This window comes from Ictidomys tridecemlineatus, chromosome 7 (assembly GCF_052094955.1).
Source record: "Ictidomys tridecemlineatus isolate mIctTri1 chromosome 7, mIctTri1.hap1, whole genome shotgun sequence".
Taxonomy (NCBI): Eukaryota; Metazoa; Chordata; class Mammalia; order Rodentia; family Sciuridae; genus Ictidomys; species Ictidomys tridecemlineatus.
The window spans coordinates 124,679,284-124,698,691 of NC_135483.1; the positions used below are offsets into that span (position 1 = coordinate 124,679,284).

General features: G+C 32.9%; 1 protein-coding gene across 6 annotated transcripts in view; it reads left to right on the top strand.

The window, feature by feature from the left end:
* The window catches only part of Galnt13 (polypeptide N-acetylgalactosaminyltransferase 13), a 514,272-nt gene that overhangs the window by 47,282 nt on the left and 447,582 nt on the right, over positions 1-19,408 (top strand). For all 6 annotated transcript variants that reach the window (XM_040294317.2, XM_005315793.4, XM_021733280.3 and 3 more), the window contains one exon: positions 6,915-7,160. In XM_040294317.2, coding sequence (XP_040150251.1) covers positions 7,019-7,160 — 142 coding nt within the window. In that variant the 5' untranslated portion in view covers positions 6,915-7,018. The remainder of the gene's footprint in view (positions 1-6,914; positions 7,161-19,408) is intronic.

The following is a 19,408-nucleotide window of genomic DNA, read 5'->3' on the forward strand; positions in this document are numbered from 1 at the left end:
TTCCCTGGCACTGCATGCTCCCCCCCCCCCAAAAAAAATTTTTTTTTACAGGTCAAAAGTATCTACTAAAAAGAATTTCACATCTTGGAATCACTCTAAATGTTTTATTTATTTCCCTTCTCTAATCCAATGCTCTTGTTTATCTCCACTAAATCAGAAGACAAGGATTGTCTTTTTATCTGCTTTATCTTTAGTGCATAGTACATTGTTAGCAACTGTGTAGATTCTCAATTTTATCTGTAGGATTAGTTAAAGGAATGTTGTTCCTTTTTATAATTAAGGTAATAGTTTATTTTAAAAGTAACATATTTTTTATATTAAAACCTCAAACCTATAGAAATCTAAAACTCAGTTGTATTCCTCAGAGATTTCCAAATTCAGCTAATGTATCTTTCACGAAGTTTTCTGAACATATGAAAATTCACACAAGTTGGCTTAACCACTTCCTGGCTTTTCTGTGAATGATGATTTCAAGTTTATGAAGGGTCTGGAATTTGGTTTTATCCTATTGAAAAGCTAGCACATTAGCTTGTTGCTGTCTCATGGCAGTCTATTCATTGGCAGAGTAGACTCCTGTCTCAGAGCAAATGCATTTTTCCTAATGGCACACCAGGTAGTGGAGCATCAAGGTGTTTGTAGCCACTCCACTTTTCTCCTGTGTCCCCTGGAAGCTGGGGGACAGTGCCTATGAATGACTGCATACACGATGGGTTGCTTTACAGGAAAGGATCAGGAACATGAGGGAAGTTGCCCTTTTATAGCAGCAGTGAAAGACTGTTCTTTGTCCCCGAGGTGTTTCAATATTACTCAACAATATTGAATATTGGGCAATACAACTCTGAGAAGTGGCCTGTGTTAGGAGTGTTTGAGGACTTGCATTCTTGGCACACCAAGCAAGAGGTTTGGCCAGACAAAGAAGGATGACTTCCCAATGAAACCCACCCTTGGGTTCTCTATCATCTTGGCTTCTGGTGAATTTTCTTATGAGCATGCCATTCCATTGAACATCTGATTAATCTGACAGTGGCCAGGACCAAATTCATTCAATTTTTCTCATACAGGATTTATTTTAAGACTTGTATGAACAGAATTTTAAACAACAGGATAAGGTCATATATTAACTTCAAACATTTTTCCTATGATCCTAGATTCAGTCACCATAAATAGGTCTCATTTTATACAGTCAGTTTATGGTCAAAGGCCACTCTGTTGGTAGGTTTCATTTTATACAGAAAGTTTATGGTCAAAGGCAATCTATTGTCCAGTATAACCTGTGCAAGGGAATTTAGACTAATAGGTCAGTCATTGATTGTCATTGCTATAAGTAATAAGGAACCCAGACATGCAATGGATAGATCATGGCTCCTTCGGTTCCACATAAAACACATAGCCCAAAGGGACACAATTCTGTACAATTCCACTGCCCCTCTCACTCCCCCACCAACTTTCACCATACCTCTTGATGTTCAAGGTGTTTCTTCTTTACAAGTCAAAGTTATTATCTGTGAGCCATTGTAGGATTACTGTGAAACACTGAACTCCACCATATGTATTAATAGATTTAGAAATGAGACCTAATAGCATATTCTGGAGGGTTCTTTCAAGCCATAAATACCTGCTGGTATGCTGGGTGGAGTGGAGAAAATGTGGGTTGCCTAAGGCTTACATTATAAGGTATCACAGACTGAGTGACTTAAACAACAGAAATTTATTCTTTCACAAGAAAGTTCAAAAGCTAGATGTTAATAGGATTGGTTTTATTTGCAGGGCTGTCTTTGTGGCTTGTAGATGGCCATATTCTCACTGTGTCTTTCCATGGTCTTTCTAATGTGTGTGTCTGTATCTTAATCTCCTTTAAGGACATCAGTTGAATTAGGCTGTCCATATGACCTCATTTTATCCTAATTACTCTTTTAAGACACTCTCTCTATTTAGTTACATTCTAAATTACAGGGGATTGTGACATTAGCATAGGAATATTTTTGGGGGGGGTAGGGCAGTACTGGAAATTGAGTCTATAATGAGTAATGTTGGAGTTTTAAAATTTATTAAGATAAATATATTTTAAAATATATTTAAAATATATTGGAGTAAGAGAGAGCATGTGCAAGAGTTGTGAAATCCTATTGTCATACAGATTACTTTTTAATATAGGGGAAACAAATAATAACCAAAATTTATTTTTTAAATATGTTGTGGATGACAAGTGCTAAGAAAGAAAGTGGAGAGGGTAAGGAAATGGAGAGTGATTAAGTGTGTTCTCCTTTGGATTGATTGGTAGGAAAGCTGTCTGTCATGTGAGACTTGTGCAATAAAGAAGGAAGATTGAGGGAAATGAAAGCAGGGAGCCATGAATATGTCACTGGGCAGAGAAAACAGCATATGCACATTTCCCGAGGCAAGGCAGTAATTGGCACATTTAAGAAATAGCCAGGAGACCCAAGTGAATGGCATGGAGAACAATGGCAGAAGAGGAGATCAGAAAGGTTTAATATGAATCTCTCTTATCTGATATAGTTCTTTAATTAATCAAAAATTATTGATGTCAGGGAATCTTATCCTACCTACATAGACATTTCATCTTAATTTATATCTTATAAAAGAGGTGTAAATTACATAGAAGTAAAACTCACAGCTTTTAAGTGTACAGTTCAATGAGTTTTGAGTATTGTTAAACCCTACAACTCATACCCCGTAAGAAACTGCATCTATTAAATATTTCTTCCTTGTGATGCTTGTGTTCTCCAACTTCCTGAACAAACTGAACATGTGCTTCTTCTAGAAGGATAGTTGAGTCTTCATTCTTTTTTCCTGTTTGATAATATTCCTGATGATAACACTATTATACTGTTATTACTGCTAATAAGCATTACTGCATACTAAGTCCTTTGTGGCAGACACTGTTATAAGAACTTTATGTATAGTAATTCATTAACATTTATCCTAGACTTATGAGGAAGTTACCATTATTCTCATCATGTGGGTAGGAATATCAAGGCATTAACTTGAATTAACTCATATGCTTACTGAGTATTGGAATCCAATTCAAATCATAAAATTGTAATTCTTCAACATATGTGTTTTAGAAAAATTCGTATTTTAGATCCTATGCTAGGTTGCCTCCTAAATGTTGAATTTGATCTTATGAATATTTGGTCTTAATTGAAATTTAAGTGAAGGGCATATTTCTTTGCTTCTATCCCATCACCCTTTACAAAAAGCATGTATTGAACATTACCTTTTTCACTTTTTTTTTGTCTCTGAATGTATCAGTTTGGTGTGATTTTTTACAGCAGACCCTTTGATTTAGGCTTTAGGTGGATTCCCCGGTCTATTTTAATAATTTTGATCATCATTCATGCAAATGTCAGTCTTTCTACCAATCATATTTAGAGCCAAATCAGGATTTTTTTTTTAGTGCTTAACTAGATTTATCAGTGTGTGTGTGTGTGTGTGTGTGTGTGTGTGTGTGTGTATGCAAAACTGTCTGGTCATCAGCTTCCAGAAGCTCCTGTATAACTATTTAAAACAATAAAGTTTGCTTGGTGTCTGAACCTTCTGGAAACCCTACCAGCAGTCTTACACTAGCTTCCAGGATCCTTTGGCAGCTTTGAGTATAGTCTCATAAAATAGATTGAATAAATTTGCACCCATTATGCAATTTTCTACTAAAGAAAATATATGACTATAGATAAAAATGTCTAATAGCAACTAAACTCAATTCCTCAGGGAAGTAATAACCTCCTAATTGAAAAAAACAACAAACCAAAATCAAAACAAAGATTTTTCTTCTTATTTTAATACCACAGTTACCCAAACCTCTAAACTTTATCTGGATTTTATTTTTATGTTTAAACACCATTTTAATAAAGATTGGAAGAATGGTATATATTTTAAAGTAAAAATCTGGAATATATGACTGATATTATTTAGTTGGCAGGAGAAAAAGGGGAAAGCAACTGATTGGCAAGATGGTACTTGATAGTTTTTTATTTCTTGACATTTTCCTATCTAGAGGGGAAAATATATATATATATATATATATATATATATATTTATATACATATATGCAATGTATATACGTGTGTGTGTGTGTGTGTGTGTGTGTGTGTGTGTGTAGAAATTGGGGTTTAACTCAGGGGTGCTCTCACAAGCTATATTCTCAGCCCTTTCATATTCTGAGACACTCCCATGTTGGCTTCAGACTTGTGATCTTTCTGCCTCAGCCTTTATATCACTGGGATACAGGCATTCACCACTTTATACAGCATAGAGAAGTATTTTTAAAGAGGGCAATATTTGTGCTTTACTCAAAAGATTTTTGAAATCTTATAAAAGGTGTCATAGTAGGAGAGAGTGGAGCACATAGTTTATACAAGTTGGTCGTGATCCACATTGGATTGGCAAGCCAGGGACTTTGCAGAACTTGGATTTCCTTACTGCTTGAGAAACAGAATAGTATTTGCAAATAAATAGGAGCCTCCTGGAATAAAAATGTAATGCAGATGCTGATTCTCTTAAATAAATCTGGGCCACCAACTGTGCTTATGATGGTTAGTAACCATGCATCCTGTACCATCTTTCTGCTTAGTTTTGTTCTCATGAGATGAGGAGTATTGGAACATACACATAGAATTATTAGTTTGTAAGTGCTAGGGAATAAGATCCTTTTGAATGGTAAAGCTGAGTCTATTTTCAAGGTAGAAGTAGTTTTAAGATATAGATAGAATTAAAAACTTGAACTATGTAAGGAAAAAATTTGCATAAATAAAAGATTTTAATGGCAACTTGGTTTTATCACCTGAAATAGTAAAATTAGACATTTCTCAGTCCAAATGTCATGACATGTAGATCTAGCAGGGTATAGAATCAAGATAATTTGAATAATTCTTGAAGTGGCAAAAAGGTGTAATTTTGACTTTCAATCACAGCTAAAGTTTAAAATAATTTCTCAGCAAGCTCAGCTGTTAGGATCTTATTAGGAAATGAGTTATCTTAGACATTTTAATAGTTAATGGTAGATTTTCCATTGTAATGATATTCTTCATACATTTTTTAAAAATGTCCTTATTCTTTATTTTGCGTAAGCCTCACAGCATTTTATGATGTAGAAAGGGCAAGAGGTCAGCTCTTCATTGATGACAGTCATGGTGCTGCCTACATCTTCAAGGATCATTTGTTATATATAAGGTATTCTTTCTAAATCTGGGGAGGACCATTCAGTAACCATTGGCATTACATATACTTATCCCTAGGATTTTTTTTTCCACTGTCAATTGAGGAGACAAATTTCATCTTACGACTAAAGAAAGAAAATTTTATTACTTGAAGTGTTTCATTTTTCAAATTTAGAAAAATGCACACAGTAAGAGAAAATAAAGATTTTCCCTTGTCATCATATTATAGGCTGAGTTCCAATACTTAGCTATCAATTTCATAGAAAAATAAAGTAGAAATGACACAAATTAGGTAATTAGCATGACACTTTTTTTCTTCAGAAAAACAAATGAAACTCTGTGCTGTGTATTCTTTGGATTTGCACAATGTCTCTAAATATCTAGTTTAAATGAATGTAAATTTTATATAATTATTGGAAATAGTCTCTTTTATAGTAATTTTTTAACTATCACTATTTGTGAATTTTAAGTTTTTATAAAGTAACACATAAATGCTGTTTATTTAAAAAAATTGTCTCAGCAAATTACATTTCATGTTTGTATTTTGAGACATTTTAATAGTTAATAGTAGATTTTCCATTGTAATGATATAAACAAGTTTATGAAATATTTCAAATTTCTTTGTATTTAATATTATTCACTCCAAACTGTCAAAACAATGTCACTTATTCACATCAATAAATTTATGCTTTAGTTGATAGATTTAAAATGTAGCAAATGATATTGGATTATTTTTGGTCTGATTTATTTAATCTACCTATAGAAACTGGTTAGCCGGATAGTTATTGTTCAATGTTGTATAAAACAAACATAGATGGTTTTAATTTTATATTTACTTTCATATCTTTCAATGATTAGGTACTTATCTATGTTATACCATTTAAAATTCTTACTCTGATTACTTTAGGTCATTTTATATTAGTATGTTGTCTTCCCCTGTTAAATTGTTTCAAGACATGCTAATCTATTCTCAAATGTGCATCTGCTGGGAATACTTTTTATGTAGATCAGATGGGAGTTTTAAAGGTAAATAAGTGTTGATTTATTTCTTGTAGCTGCTGGGTTTGAGACTCTGATACCATTTTTAAATTTTTCTATACTAATAGATATTTGTTCTATAAGATGTTTTAGAAGCATGACATACTTATTCTTCACAGTAAATTTTTAGGTATGACACTGTTATCCTTATTTTACAAATGAGAAAGCTGAGGCTTGGAGAATCTCCCAATGGTATGAAGTAAAATGTCCAGACCTATCTATAAAGACCAGCTCTTAGTCACTGTAGAATTTAGTATCCCAGGATTATTTCTATTTTAGTAGTATTGGTAAATAGTAGTAGTAACATTTATCATTTTTTAGTATTTTTGTATTTTTTAGTATTATTTAGTATTCAGTATTATTGTGTAAATTCAGAAATGCAGTATTTGACAACCTGTTGTTGTATAGAATATCATTGTAGGAATTAAGGTAAAGGCAATGCAATTTGAATAAATCATTAGTTTATCAATGATCCAGCAGAGTAGTGATGGATCTAGTATCAGGTGTGAGAACTGTAGCCAGCTGCCTTGGTAACAACTTTTATCCACTTGGGCTTTTAATTTTGAAGACATGAATGCTGACATATTTGGGAACATGAAATAAGTCATGTTTTATGTTATATCTCCTTTCTGCAAAACAAAAACCCTATACAATAATGAAATTCCTTTCTTTCTTTTTTTTTTTTTTCCCCTAATACAGTGGGATGCATCCTGCTTTCAACCTGGAGTTCACCTCTGTGTCGTGGATCCATCCAAGGAGCATTTGCCTTCAATCTCTGTGTTAACTAGAAATCAAGTAAAGTCATGAGGAGATTCGTTTACTGCAAAGTGGTTCTGGCCACTTCACTGATGTGGGTCCTTGTGGATGTCTTCTTACTACTGTACTTCAGTGAATGTAACAAGTGTGATGACAAGAAGGAGAGGTCCCTGCTGCCTGCACTGAGGGGTGAGTACCTGTGAAGCAAACTGGCAGTGACAACAAAATATAAAACTTCAAAATAAGAATAGTATTGCCTTATTACAAGAACAGAACTGTTAATGTACACTTAAGCACTTGGAAGCTACTTCCCTCTTCTAGGTCTTAGGGGTTTATTGGAAAGAAGGAAGAGTCAGTTAACCTCCCGGATACCTTTAATCTTAAATTCCAGTGTTCTGTGACTGCATGAAAAGAACTTTCAGTGAACTTTCAGTTGGGACAGAATTTAAAATCTAGGCTCACAGGAGCCAAAACCTTTTAAAAACCAAGTGAGATAGATGGGGACAGTAGCAAACTTGAATGGTATTTGTCATCCCTAATGATTTCCAAAACAGATTAAATTTTTTTTTTTTTTTTTTTTTTTTTTTTTTTTTTACAATAAAACACCTGCAAGTCACCAGATTTCACCTGTGGGCCATCAGATCTTTGGCTCTATGTTAGGCAACAAAGATAACTTCAAGTCTATTGTAAAGTTACCTTATCTCAGTATTTACAATGACTAGATAACAATTAATGCTAAAGAGATTATTTCTATAAATGGTGATTTTTCAGATAAAGGCATAGGGATTTATTTTCTGCAAAATGATTACAAATAACTTTCTCAGTACTTTCTTTTTTGTTGACTTCAAGGTCTATCAGTAGTTATATTTCTGAAATATTCCTCATAAATGGGTACTTCTAAAGTACATAGAGTGGTTGAAATTAGTTTATTCTCTTAAACAAACATTAATTAATTCTCTACTTAGCAAAAGTTTTCTGCATAACTATGACAAAAGGTAAATTTTATTTGAATCTAGTTGAAATTTTCATAACATTCAAAAAATGAATCTAAGTTACCAAGGTGAAATTTGCCTTCATTTACTAATTATAGTATGTCTAATGTTATAGATAATTTTGAAGTTATTTATTAGTCAAGACACTCAAACAGAATTTCATTTATTCAATTATGTAATTTTTAGGGAAACACAGAAAAACAATTCCAAAAAATTAATTTTGTCCAGAGAACATTTTGAAAATTCTGGGTTTGCTTTAGATTAAAAAAAAAAAAAATGCTCTCACTTCGCTGTAGAAATTCTGCATATTCTCTCTTTTTAAAATGTATCTAACACTCTCACTTTAGTTTTTGTTTAGTTTTTGACTGGTAGAAAGAATTCAGAGAAAAGTTCTTTGGAAGTGACTGAGTCTAGACTGATTTAGGTAGATTATATGCATTTTCATAGCTTTATTCTACAATTATTCAGGAAGAAGAACTTTATGAGTCCATCGGGTTTTGATAGATGAACATGGGATTGATTTACTGATCCATAGTTAAAGCCCTGAAGTAAATAAGCCTTTTTTTTTTTTTGAGTCTGTTGAGCTATTTCTTGGCTGAGTGGAAGTCTGTCTTGATGGATCACAACCATTTAGAATGATCACTTTGTTGAATGGAGGCGTCTAGTTCAGTCACACACAAAAAGTTATGACCTGATTTAGCCAAAAAAAAAAAAAAAAAAGCAAAACAAGCAGGCTTTTCCTCAAGTACCCACAAAAGTACAGTTTTGCTGATTTAGGTCCTTAATGCTTACTCCTTAACCTTAAACTGTGAAATTTAAAGATGCAAGGCAAAAATAATTTTTCCTTGTATTTAATTGTAAAGTTAAACCATGTTGTCTTCATCTGTAAGACTTTTTGTCTGATCAACACACTGTAGGCTGGGTGACTCACTTAGAACAGAAACTTACAAAACTTACAAGTCAGTTTTGGATGATGGGAAGATCAAGATCAAGGCACTGGTTGATTGGTGTCTGTGAAGATCCTGTTTCTCATGCAAAACTGACTTCTCACTAACTTCACCTGGCAGATGGTTAAGGGATCTGTTTGAGACATTTCTATAAGGTTGTTAATCCCAATCATGAGGGCTTCTCCCTCAGGACTTAACTACCTCCCCGAGGTCACACCTCCTAATACTATTGCCAAACCTTTTAGAGTTCTAACAGGTGAATTTTGGGCAGAAACATTCAGTCCACTGTACTTTAATTTGGCACATTAATATCATTTGTCCTGTAAAATAGGAAATAGACATGAGGTTTTAATTTTATATTTTATTTGTATTGCAGATTATTTAGGAATTTGTACTATATATTTAGAGTTATTTATATGCAGTGATGTTGTAGAAAGTATGTCTGACTTATATTTTTCTTTTAAATCTACTAAACAATGACTTTTGGGTTACAGAATTTGATCTTTCTGGGTTGGATTTGGTGGTTTCTAAGATGACTTATATTTTTAGACTTTATATAAGTTTTAAGTACCCAATATTAACATACACTATGGATTAATTTTTGAGATATTTTCATTTATTAATTCATTAATTATTTATTTAGTATTTACTGTGTACTAAATCCTAGGAATATATAACTAAGGCCTTTGCAGTTTGGAATTTAATAAAACTGGGATTCTTCTAGTCATGGAGCTTATAGTAAATCACAAAGTAATCATTCCTCTCTCCACATGCACACACAAACATACAGTCATGTGTTACTTAAGCATGGGAAGGGGAGACAGTGGGAAACATTGTGGAGTGTGTTTATATAACTAAGACTGCTGTAGCCTCACTAGGTATTAAAATCTCATGGGAGCACTATTGTATATGCAATTTCCATTGTTGACACATATTCAGTTAAATATACAAATTCAGCTAAAATGGTAAAGTACACATGATTACAACACATAATGGGTGTTAGGATGAAGATGGATGCTCTAAGCTAAGGAAACAATCTAGGTGAATAGGTAAAATTTCACAGAGGCTATAGCATTAAGGTTAAGGTCTACAATACAAGACTAGGAAATAACTACTTAAAGAAGAAAATGCAAAATTTTAAATAGATTAATAAATATTTAAGTGTATTTCCCACCAGAATAATTTAAAAAGAGAAATTGCAGAGTTAAAATTTGACTATTTAAATAACAGCTCTTAAAATTTAGAGTAATCAAAATAGTATTGACACAAAGCAGAAGTATAAATTGTCCAAGGAAATAGATTTAGATCTTAGACATAGACTCACACATTTGGAACATTCATTATATGATGGGGAAGCACTGAAGATCAATTGGAAAAAGAGTATATATTCAATAGATGGAACTGAGAATGAAATGGTAATCTGTGTAGAAAAGGATGCCTTACTCTTCTTCCCAGTTGATATAAACTTTGGATGTACTACAAACATAAATGCCAAAACCAAAACTTTAACTTGAGTAGAAAACAATTAGGCATCTACATGATCTTGAAATAAGGAAAATTCTAAGGCAAAACACAGGAAACATTGACATCAAAAAATAAAAGAGAAGTCACACATTGTTGAAGATATTCAAAGAACATACAGCTAACAAACTCTTACCAAGTATATATAAATAATGATAATATGTGTATGTGTGTGTGTGTGTATTTGTTTCTTATTATTAATAAGAAAAGCCCAAATAAACTGACTATGGTCTATGTATGTAGTCCCAGTGACTCAAGAGACTGAGGCAGGATGATTGCAAATTCAAGGTCAACCTCCGCAACTAGGGAGACTCTGTTTCAAAATAATATATAAAAAAGGGCTGAGGGTGTGTAACTTAGGGGTACAGTGCTGCCCTGGGTTCAATCCCCAGTATACCCTGCCTTCCCACACACAAAAAAAAGAAAGAAAAAGCAGAAACCCCCAAATAACCCTATTTAAAAAATATAAGCAATAGATAGAAAAGCAAACACATATGGCAAATAAACTTATGAGGAGATAATTAATATACATTATAATCAGGGAAAAACAGATCAAGGCTACAATGACATGCATTTATATCCATTCAGCTAACAACAATTATAAAGGTTAATAATGCCAATCATTAGAGTTGATGCATGTCTACACTTTTGTGGTGAATTCAGATAACAATTTAGTATTATCTCTGAAATCTAAACATTCATACAGGACTCAGACGTCATAGTCATATATCCAAGAAAATTTCTTCCACAAGTATGTTCATAGCACCACTACTCACTGGAATAAAACTTGTAAATAACATACAGGCCAATCAATGGAAAGAACTGAAGGATAGACATTTGGTATATAGATCAAAGGAATTATTATATAGTAATCAAAATGAATGCTCTTTCATCAATATGGATGAATCTTGACAATAAAGTAGTAAATTAATGATAAGTTATACCCCACAAAGAGTAAGTATATATAGACTACTAGAAATCAAAAAAACCCTAAAATTTAAGAACATACATTAAAAGAGTATATAGAGATGTAAGACTTCATAAAAAGCAAGTGAGGCTAACTATGAATATAGGATTTAGATTGTTGCCTGTCATGCACGTGGGGAAATAGGGAATACGATCAGAGTGAACATTATGACTTGATATGAACCATTTGGAATATGGGTTTGATGTATTTTTTAAAAAAATTCTATTAGTTATTAATGGACCTGTGTTTATTTATTTGTTTTTATGTGATGCTGAGGATAGAACCCAGTCAGTGCCTCAAACATGCTTGGCACAACCCCAGTCCTTGATATATTATTTTTATTAATAACTAAATGAATAAAGAAGAGCCACTGAATGCATTTAAAAAGTGATAAGACACCAGTGGGTTCCAAAAATAGGGCAGACATATTCAGATTTGTATTATGGAAGAATCACTATGGATACAACATGGACAATGCATTGGAGAAGAGCCACTATCTTCAGGGCACTGGATAGGAAGCTGTCCAGCAGTCTATGCATCTTGTGTTGGAAGTGATACCAATTTATAGCAGACCAGCAGGAATGAGGTGTGAGAGAAACAGGTAAAAATTGAAATCTGGGTGCTTGATAGGATCTGGCAGATATTGAAGGTATAGGTTCTATGGACAAGTCTTGGGTTTCTTGGATCCAGTTTCCAGAGGGAGGGCTCATTGTAAGAGATGATTCAAGCAGGATGGATACTGAGTTTATTTCAGACATGCTGCATTTGAGACACCTGTTAAGTAAAGAAATACAATTGTTCCATCAGAAGTTGGCTATAATATTCAACTCTATCAAACTTTAAAAAAACCGATTTTGTATAATGTTAGTCTTTTCCTCATGCTCTTCCTCCCTGCTCTGTTCTTAGTTGCTCTCCTTATATCAAAGAAGACATTTGGCATTTGTTTTTTAAGGATTGGCTAAAGATGATATGTCATGAGTTATGTAATGTTTTGAACAACCAATAAAAAAAATGAAAAAAGAAGCTATACCAGTAAAGGAAAAAAATTATAAAATAAAAAGCATTTTGCAAAAAAAAAAAAACCAAAAAACGATTTTATCATCATTTTTCTAAAGTGGTTTATATTTTTATCTTTTTTTAAAAATGGAGTATGTGGAATATAATTGGATCTTTGCTACAGAGTCAGCATTGTCATTTTACACATCAATAATTGAGTAATGCTGTAAAAAGAGATGATTTCAGGAGTTTATGAGAGTGTGTAGAGCTGTTCAAACATTAGATACAGACACATGCATATCTATGTATTTTTCTGTTTTATAAGGGACTGCTTTTTGATAACATAAACACTTATTAGGGGGCACATTAACTCTTTCACGACATCCTGGTGCCACCTAAAAAAAAAATGCACTAACAGATACTTCCCATTCCTGTTTATGTGGAAGATTGAGTTGTGCTCATTACCAAGTTGGAAGAGTTAGAGTAGATATTAGAGAGAATTTGTAAAAAGCCAAAGGTTGCTGTAGTATACTTATGAAAGCTCTAGGGAGATTTAAAATCATATGGCAGGTTTGCATGAGCACTGTGCTATAGTGAACCTTAGTCCCAGTTTCCCCTCTAAGGCCTATGTCCTCAGTAGGTGAATTGGTGTCTCTGGGCCTCAGTTATCCCTGTAACAAGGAACAAATATGAATCAATAGTTTGAAAATCTTTCTGGTTCCTAATTGAATGGTGTTTCTAGATTTTATAAATTCCAGGACATGTAGGATTGCAAACTATTCAGTCTCTACTTTTTGGTTGGTCCATAGATAATGTGTAGATAGGAAATGGGGGGCATAGAAGTGATTTAGTGGGAAGAGAATCTGAATGAAAACCCCAGAGGGCCTTTATAGCATCACAAATGACAGAAGTGATACAGAAATTGAAATTGTGTGATGCTAAGGGGACATGCTATAATTTTAACAACCAACAGAATAGCTTTTTATTTTTTTGGTACCAGTTATTGAACTCAGTGAATTTGACCATGGAGTACCATCCCTACCACTATTTTGTATTTTATTTAGAGAGAGTGTCTCACTGAATTGCTCAGTGTGTTTTTGCTTTTGCTGAGGCTGGCTTTGAACTTGTGATCCTCCTGCCTGAGCTTCCCAAGCCACTGCGATTACAGGCATGTGCCATCATGCCCAGCCAAAACAGTGTTTGATTATCATACTCTTTTAGTTTCAATAAAGGATTCTATCATCAATAAATGCTAGTTTGCATTGGAGTTTAAGTTTTATGCTTTCATTAGATACTACTATGGAGATACATATTCTGAAAACTAGATTTGAGTACTTTTCTTCACTCCCACAGATACCTAGACCCTATCAAGGTGTCCTGTGGGATAGTTAAACTTTGGTCAGGAAGGTCTTTAGCAGGGATCATTCTGCTTGCAGATCTGTATAGAACAGTCATCATCTTATTTTTACGTTCTCAAAATTATCCTAGTCCATGTGTGTCCCTTGTACTTCCCCACTATGGGCTCAAATACAAAAACTACAATCATTTTATTGAATAACTCATTATGTAATAAGCCAGATTACCTAAATAGTTATGAAATTAATGTTAATATCAGCAAATGAGTGATAGTTAAAATAATAGCAAGAATGAAAAATATCCTGTGGGATTGGCAGTATTAGTATAATATTTCTGTAGAGGAAACCAGGGATATGTATCTATGGCAAAGCACATTTATCCCTCTATTTATAGTAATGTAATTTTATATTTTTGTTTTAAGACAATAAATATCTTGTAAGAACCTAAAAAAAAAAAAATAGTGGAGTTGCTGACTCATGATCTCAGTTCAGTACCTCCATGTGTCCTTGTTCCTGCAAGGCATAGGAACTGGTTTCTTTTTTATAAATTGAGGGAAACAGGCAGCCTCCCTCTCTTGGATCCCTCTTCTGCTGCTTTCTAAGTGATCTTCTCATAGTCCTGGACTATTTTATTAGACAGCTAACGTTCATTGATTTTGTATAACTAATCTTCCTCCTTGAAAGGGAGTATTCTTGTGTGTGAGGAAAAACCAATGACTAGAGAATTACAGTATTAAACTAAGATTGTATTTACTCTGTTTTTTAAAGTACATGGCTTAATCTTTGTGGATAGGTAGAAGAGTGTGATTGATTAAAATGGATTATCGATACTGGAGGTGACTCATATATCATGATGAGCACTAATTTAGGGTGATAGGCAATGGTATTTATAGTCTTACAAAAAAAAAGTGGGGCATATAGACACAGTCAACCTAGATAAAGGGCATATATTTCCCAGAAATTTTAAAAAGCTCAAATTATCTCTGTTTGCTGATGACATGATCCTATACTTAGAAGACCCAAAAAACTGCAGCAGAAGATTTCTAGAGCTCATAAATGAACTCAGCAAATTAGCAGGATACAAAATCAACACCCATAAATTAATTGTGTTCCTATCCTCCAATGTTGAATCTGCTGAAAAATAAACTAGGAAAATAATCTCATTCATTATAGCCTCAAAACAAAACAAAACAAAACAAAAAACAACTTGTGAATCAGTCTCACAAAAGACCTGAAAGAACTCTACAATGAAAATTATAAAGTACCCAAGAAAGAAATTGAGGAAGATCTTAGAAGATAAAAAAATCTCCCATGTTTTTTGATAGGCAGAATTAATATTAAAATGGATTTAATATTATACAGATTCAATGCAGTTCCCATCAAAATTCCAATGACATTTTAGAAAAATAAGTCATGAAATTAATTTGGAAAAAAATTGATTTGAATATCCAAATCAATTCTTAGTGAGAAAAAGTGAAACAGGAGGCATCACAATACAGACCTCAAATTATGCTACAGAGTTATGGTAACAAAAACAGCATGGTACAGGCACCCAAACAGACATAAAGACTGATTGAATAGTGTAGGAGACCCAGAGACAAACCCACATAAATAATGTTATACTAAACAAAGGTACCAAAAACTTACATTGGAGAAATGATAATCTCTTCCACAAATTGTGCTAGGAAAAGTAAAAATCCATATGAAGTAGAATGAAATGTAACCTCTCTATCTCACTCTGCACAAAACTCAACTCAAAGTGGAACAAAGAGCTAGAAATTTGAAAAGAAACCCTGTATATACCAGAAGAATACATAGGCGCAGTTCTCCATTATGTTAGCTTAGGAACCAACTTCCTTAATAAGACTCCTGAAGCACAAGAAATAAAATAAAATAAAAAAATCAATAAGAAGGATGGTATCAGATTTAAAAGCTCTGTACTATAAAAACAATCAAGAGTGTGTAGAGAGAGTCAACACAATTGGAGAAAATATTTTTCCACCTACACCTTAGACACAGCATTAATCTCCAAGATATATAAAGAACTAAAAACATAACATCAAAAAACAAACAAAAAAATCCTCCAAAAATGCAATCAACCAATGGGCAAATGAACTAAACAGACGTTTTTCCATAGAAGAAATATTTTAAAAAAATAAAAATAAATCATCGTATGGTTAAAAAAAAAGAAAAGAAATACAATGATTGATCAACAAATGTGAAAAAATATTCAACATCTTTAGCAATTAGATAAATGCAAATTAAAACTAAACTGAGATTTCATCTCACTCCAGTCAGAATAGCAATTACCAACAATATGAGTAACAATAAATGTTGACCAGGATTTGGGGAAAGGGTACAATCATACTTTGTTGGTAGAATTGCAAATTGGTGCAACTATTCCATACTAAAAAACAGTTTGGAGATTCCTCAAAAAACTAGGAATAAAATCACCATATGACCCAGTTATTATGACCCAGTTAACCCATTCTCAGTATAAAGCCAAAGGATCTAAAATCAGCATACTACAGTGACACAGTCCCATCAATATTTATAATAGCACAATTCACAATAGCCAAGCCATGGAGCCAACCTATATGCCCTTCAACAGATGAATAAATAAAGAAAGTGTGGTATATATACACAATGGAATATTGCTCAGCCATTAAGAAAAATGAAATTATGGCATTTGTCAGTAAATGGATGGAAATGGAGAATATCATGCTAAGTGAAAGCAGCCTATCCCTAAAACTCAAAAGTTGAACATTTCCTCTGATATGGGGAGCTAATTCAAAATAAGGTGGGAGGAGGATTAATAAAAAAGAATAGAAGAGAGATCAGTGGAGTAGACAAAGGGCGATGAAGAGAAGGGAAGAGGAATGGGATAGGGAAAATCAGTAGAATGAATATGACCTACTGTCCTATGTACAGATATGAATATACCACAATGAATCTCACCATCATGTGTATACACAAGGCACTCATTTTAAAAAAGCTATAAGTAAATAACAGAAAGTTCAGTAGAATAGAGGGAAGGAAATGGGCTGTAAGGGACAGAAAGGGGGAACACTGGGGACTGAATTAGAACAAGCTGCATTCTATATATTTATAGTTATGTCAAAATGAATTCTATTGTCAAGTGTAACTAAAAAGAACCAATTAAAAAAAGAAAAAGAAAAACTAATAGACTTGGTGAAAATTTTTTTAAGATTTTTTTTTTTAAATGTGGAGCTGAGGATCAAACCCAGGGCCTCGCAAGTGCTAGGTGAGCGGTCAACCGCTGAGCCACAATCTCAGCCCAGACTTGGTGAAATTTTGACCTCTGATATTTACTTTGGTTTTTCAGACTCATATCCACAATTCTTTCTCATCCTCCTGCCAGTCTACACAACCACATTAATATCATGAAAACAAATAAATATAATCAAGAAAGAGTATTAGGTATACTGTGCTACACACTGCCTATGCGTTATTTTGATTGATTAATTAATTATTAATTATTACTTTATTAATTTGATTGATTAATTTTGAAAGCAGAATTGAGGGTATATACTATTAGTAAACTGATTTATAAATGAGAAACATACAGAAAATTTAATTCATTTTTTTTTTTTTTTAGGTCACAAAAGTAGTTAAGAAGAAGAAAGAGTTCACAGCCTGATTTGTCTAGATTCTTAGTACAGACTTTGGAATCACAAGACTAGGCTATGTCCCTGACTTAGATATACCTGGGTTCCTTCTAAAGAGCCAAGTAATCACAACATTTATATGCTATTCATAAAATATTCATAAAACGGATGTTTCTGGAGGACATTGAAAGAAATGGCCACTGACTTTAGGTTACAAAGGGCCTTGTTCAATGTATTTTAAACAAAAATATCTTTTCTTGGCTCACCTTGACTTATTTCAGACTTAAACAGTTTTGCATATATTGAGCCACTGCAGAATACTGATGAATTTAGGTTACAGTTTTCCTCAGTGGTAACCTTTGGGCCAAGCCTCTGAAATCTTAGAAAGGATAGTTAAAGATTAAAAACAATAGTGAGATACTGTTATTTTTAAAGATTAATAGGAATAATTAATGTCAATATTTTGCCCACTCATTCAGTAAAATACTGGCTATGTACTCTGTAATGTATAGAGTTTCATCAAGTAGAACATCAGTCTTCAAGAATCACACAGTTTAATGCAGATGTGCACATACTCACAACACCAAAGTAGAAGAGAGAACCCAATCATGTAAGTCCTTTTGATAGTAGCATGACTCCATCTATGGGGGTTTTGCTCTCATGACCTAAACACCTGTCCCTCTTAAAAGTTTTCATGTCCCAACACCTGCACATCAGGAATCATTTCCAACACAAGAATTTGACAGATAGATTTAGACCATTGCATAATGATGGACTAAAATTTGTTTATCCTTTCACTTACTGGAGGATACTTCGGATGTTTCCGTCATTTTGCTTCTTAAATGAAGCTACATTCATACACAATCTTATGTATGGACATATGTTTTCATAACTCTTGGGAAAATACCAAGGAGTAGAGTGCTGAGTCATATGCTAAGTGTATGTTTAATATTGTGAAATACTGCCAGTCTGCTTTCCCAACTTTGAGTATTTTCTATTCCCATTTTAGCAAATATCGTAACTTCATGTTGGTATCTCATTGTGACTTTAATTTGCACTTCTTGATAACTATTGAATAATGAGCATTATTTTATGTGTTTTATTGGCCAATCTTCTCTTATGAACTGTCTTCTTCAATATTTCTTGCCTATTTTTACATAGGGTTGCTGCTTACCTTTTTTTAAATGTGTCTTTGAAGGAGCAGAATTTTAATTTTGATGTAAACTAATGTGTAATTGTTTTCTTTTATTCTTATTTTTGTGTTAAGAAATATTTGGGTATTCCTAGGTATTAAAGTTTTCTAGTGTATATATATTTTTTTCTTAAAAGATAAGTGAGATTTTTCTTGTTGTTGTTGCTTTTTTTAACCTTTTAATATTTGAGTTAATTTTTGTGTAGAGTATGAGGAGAGGATACTACCCCCCCAAAAAAATCCAGTTGTTTCAGAAACATTCCTTCCTTGAAAGATAAGAAAGAAAAGAATTTTAGAAATAATGACATTTTTTATAGTTCTCAAATATTTATCTATTAACCTTTCTATTGCTAGAATATGCTAAATAACTCAAAAAAATCCAAATTTTAGTAAATCTTTAGGTTGCTTTTTTTATTTTTGGTGCTGAGAGTGTCAAATCCAGGACCTTGTATGTGCTAGGCAAGAGCTCTTTCTCTGATATATACTCCTATCCCTTCTTTAGGCACTTAAATTTGAAGAACAATAAAGAATATAATGGAATTTATTCAATTTCTTTACAAACTAGCACTTTTTTCCCCTAAATAATAAAATGACTATTCATTGTAGAAAAAAGCTGAAAAGAAAAAAGAAAATAACTTGGAATTGAACCTAGGAACTCTGTTCATTATGAAATAAAATTTCAATTTTAATTTTTTAAATCAATATTTCAGGATCATTTTGTTCTATGTGATATATTCTTTCAAGACCTACTTTTACTGGCTACAGAGTATTTTATCTCATATCTTTCTACACTGTAATTTTAATTACTGTTTATCACTAAATTTTTTAGATTGCTTCA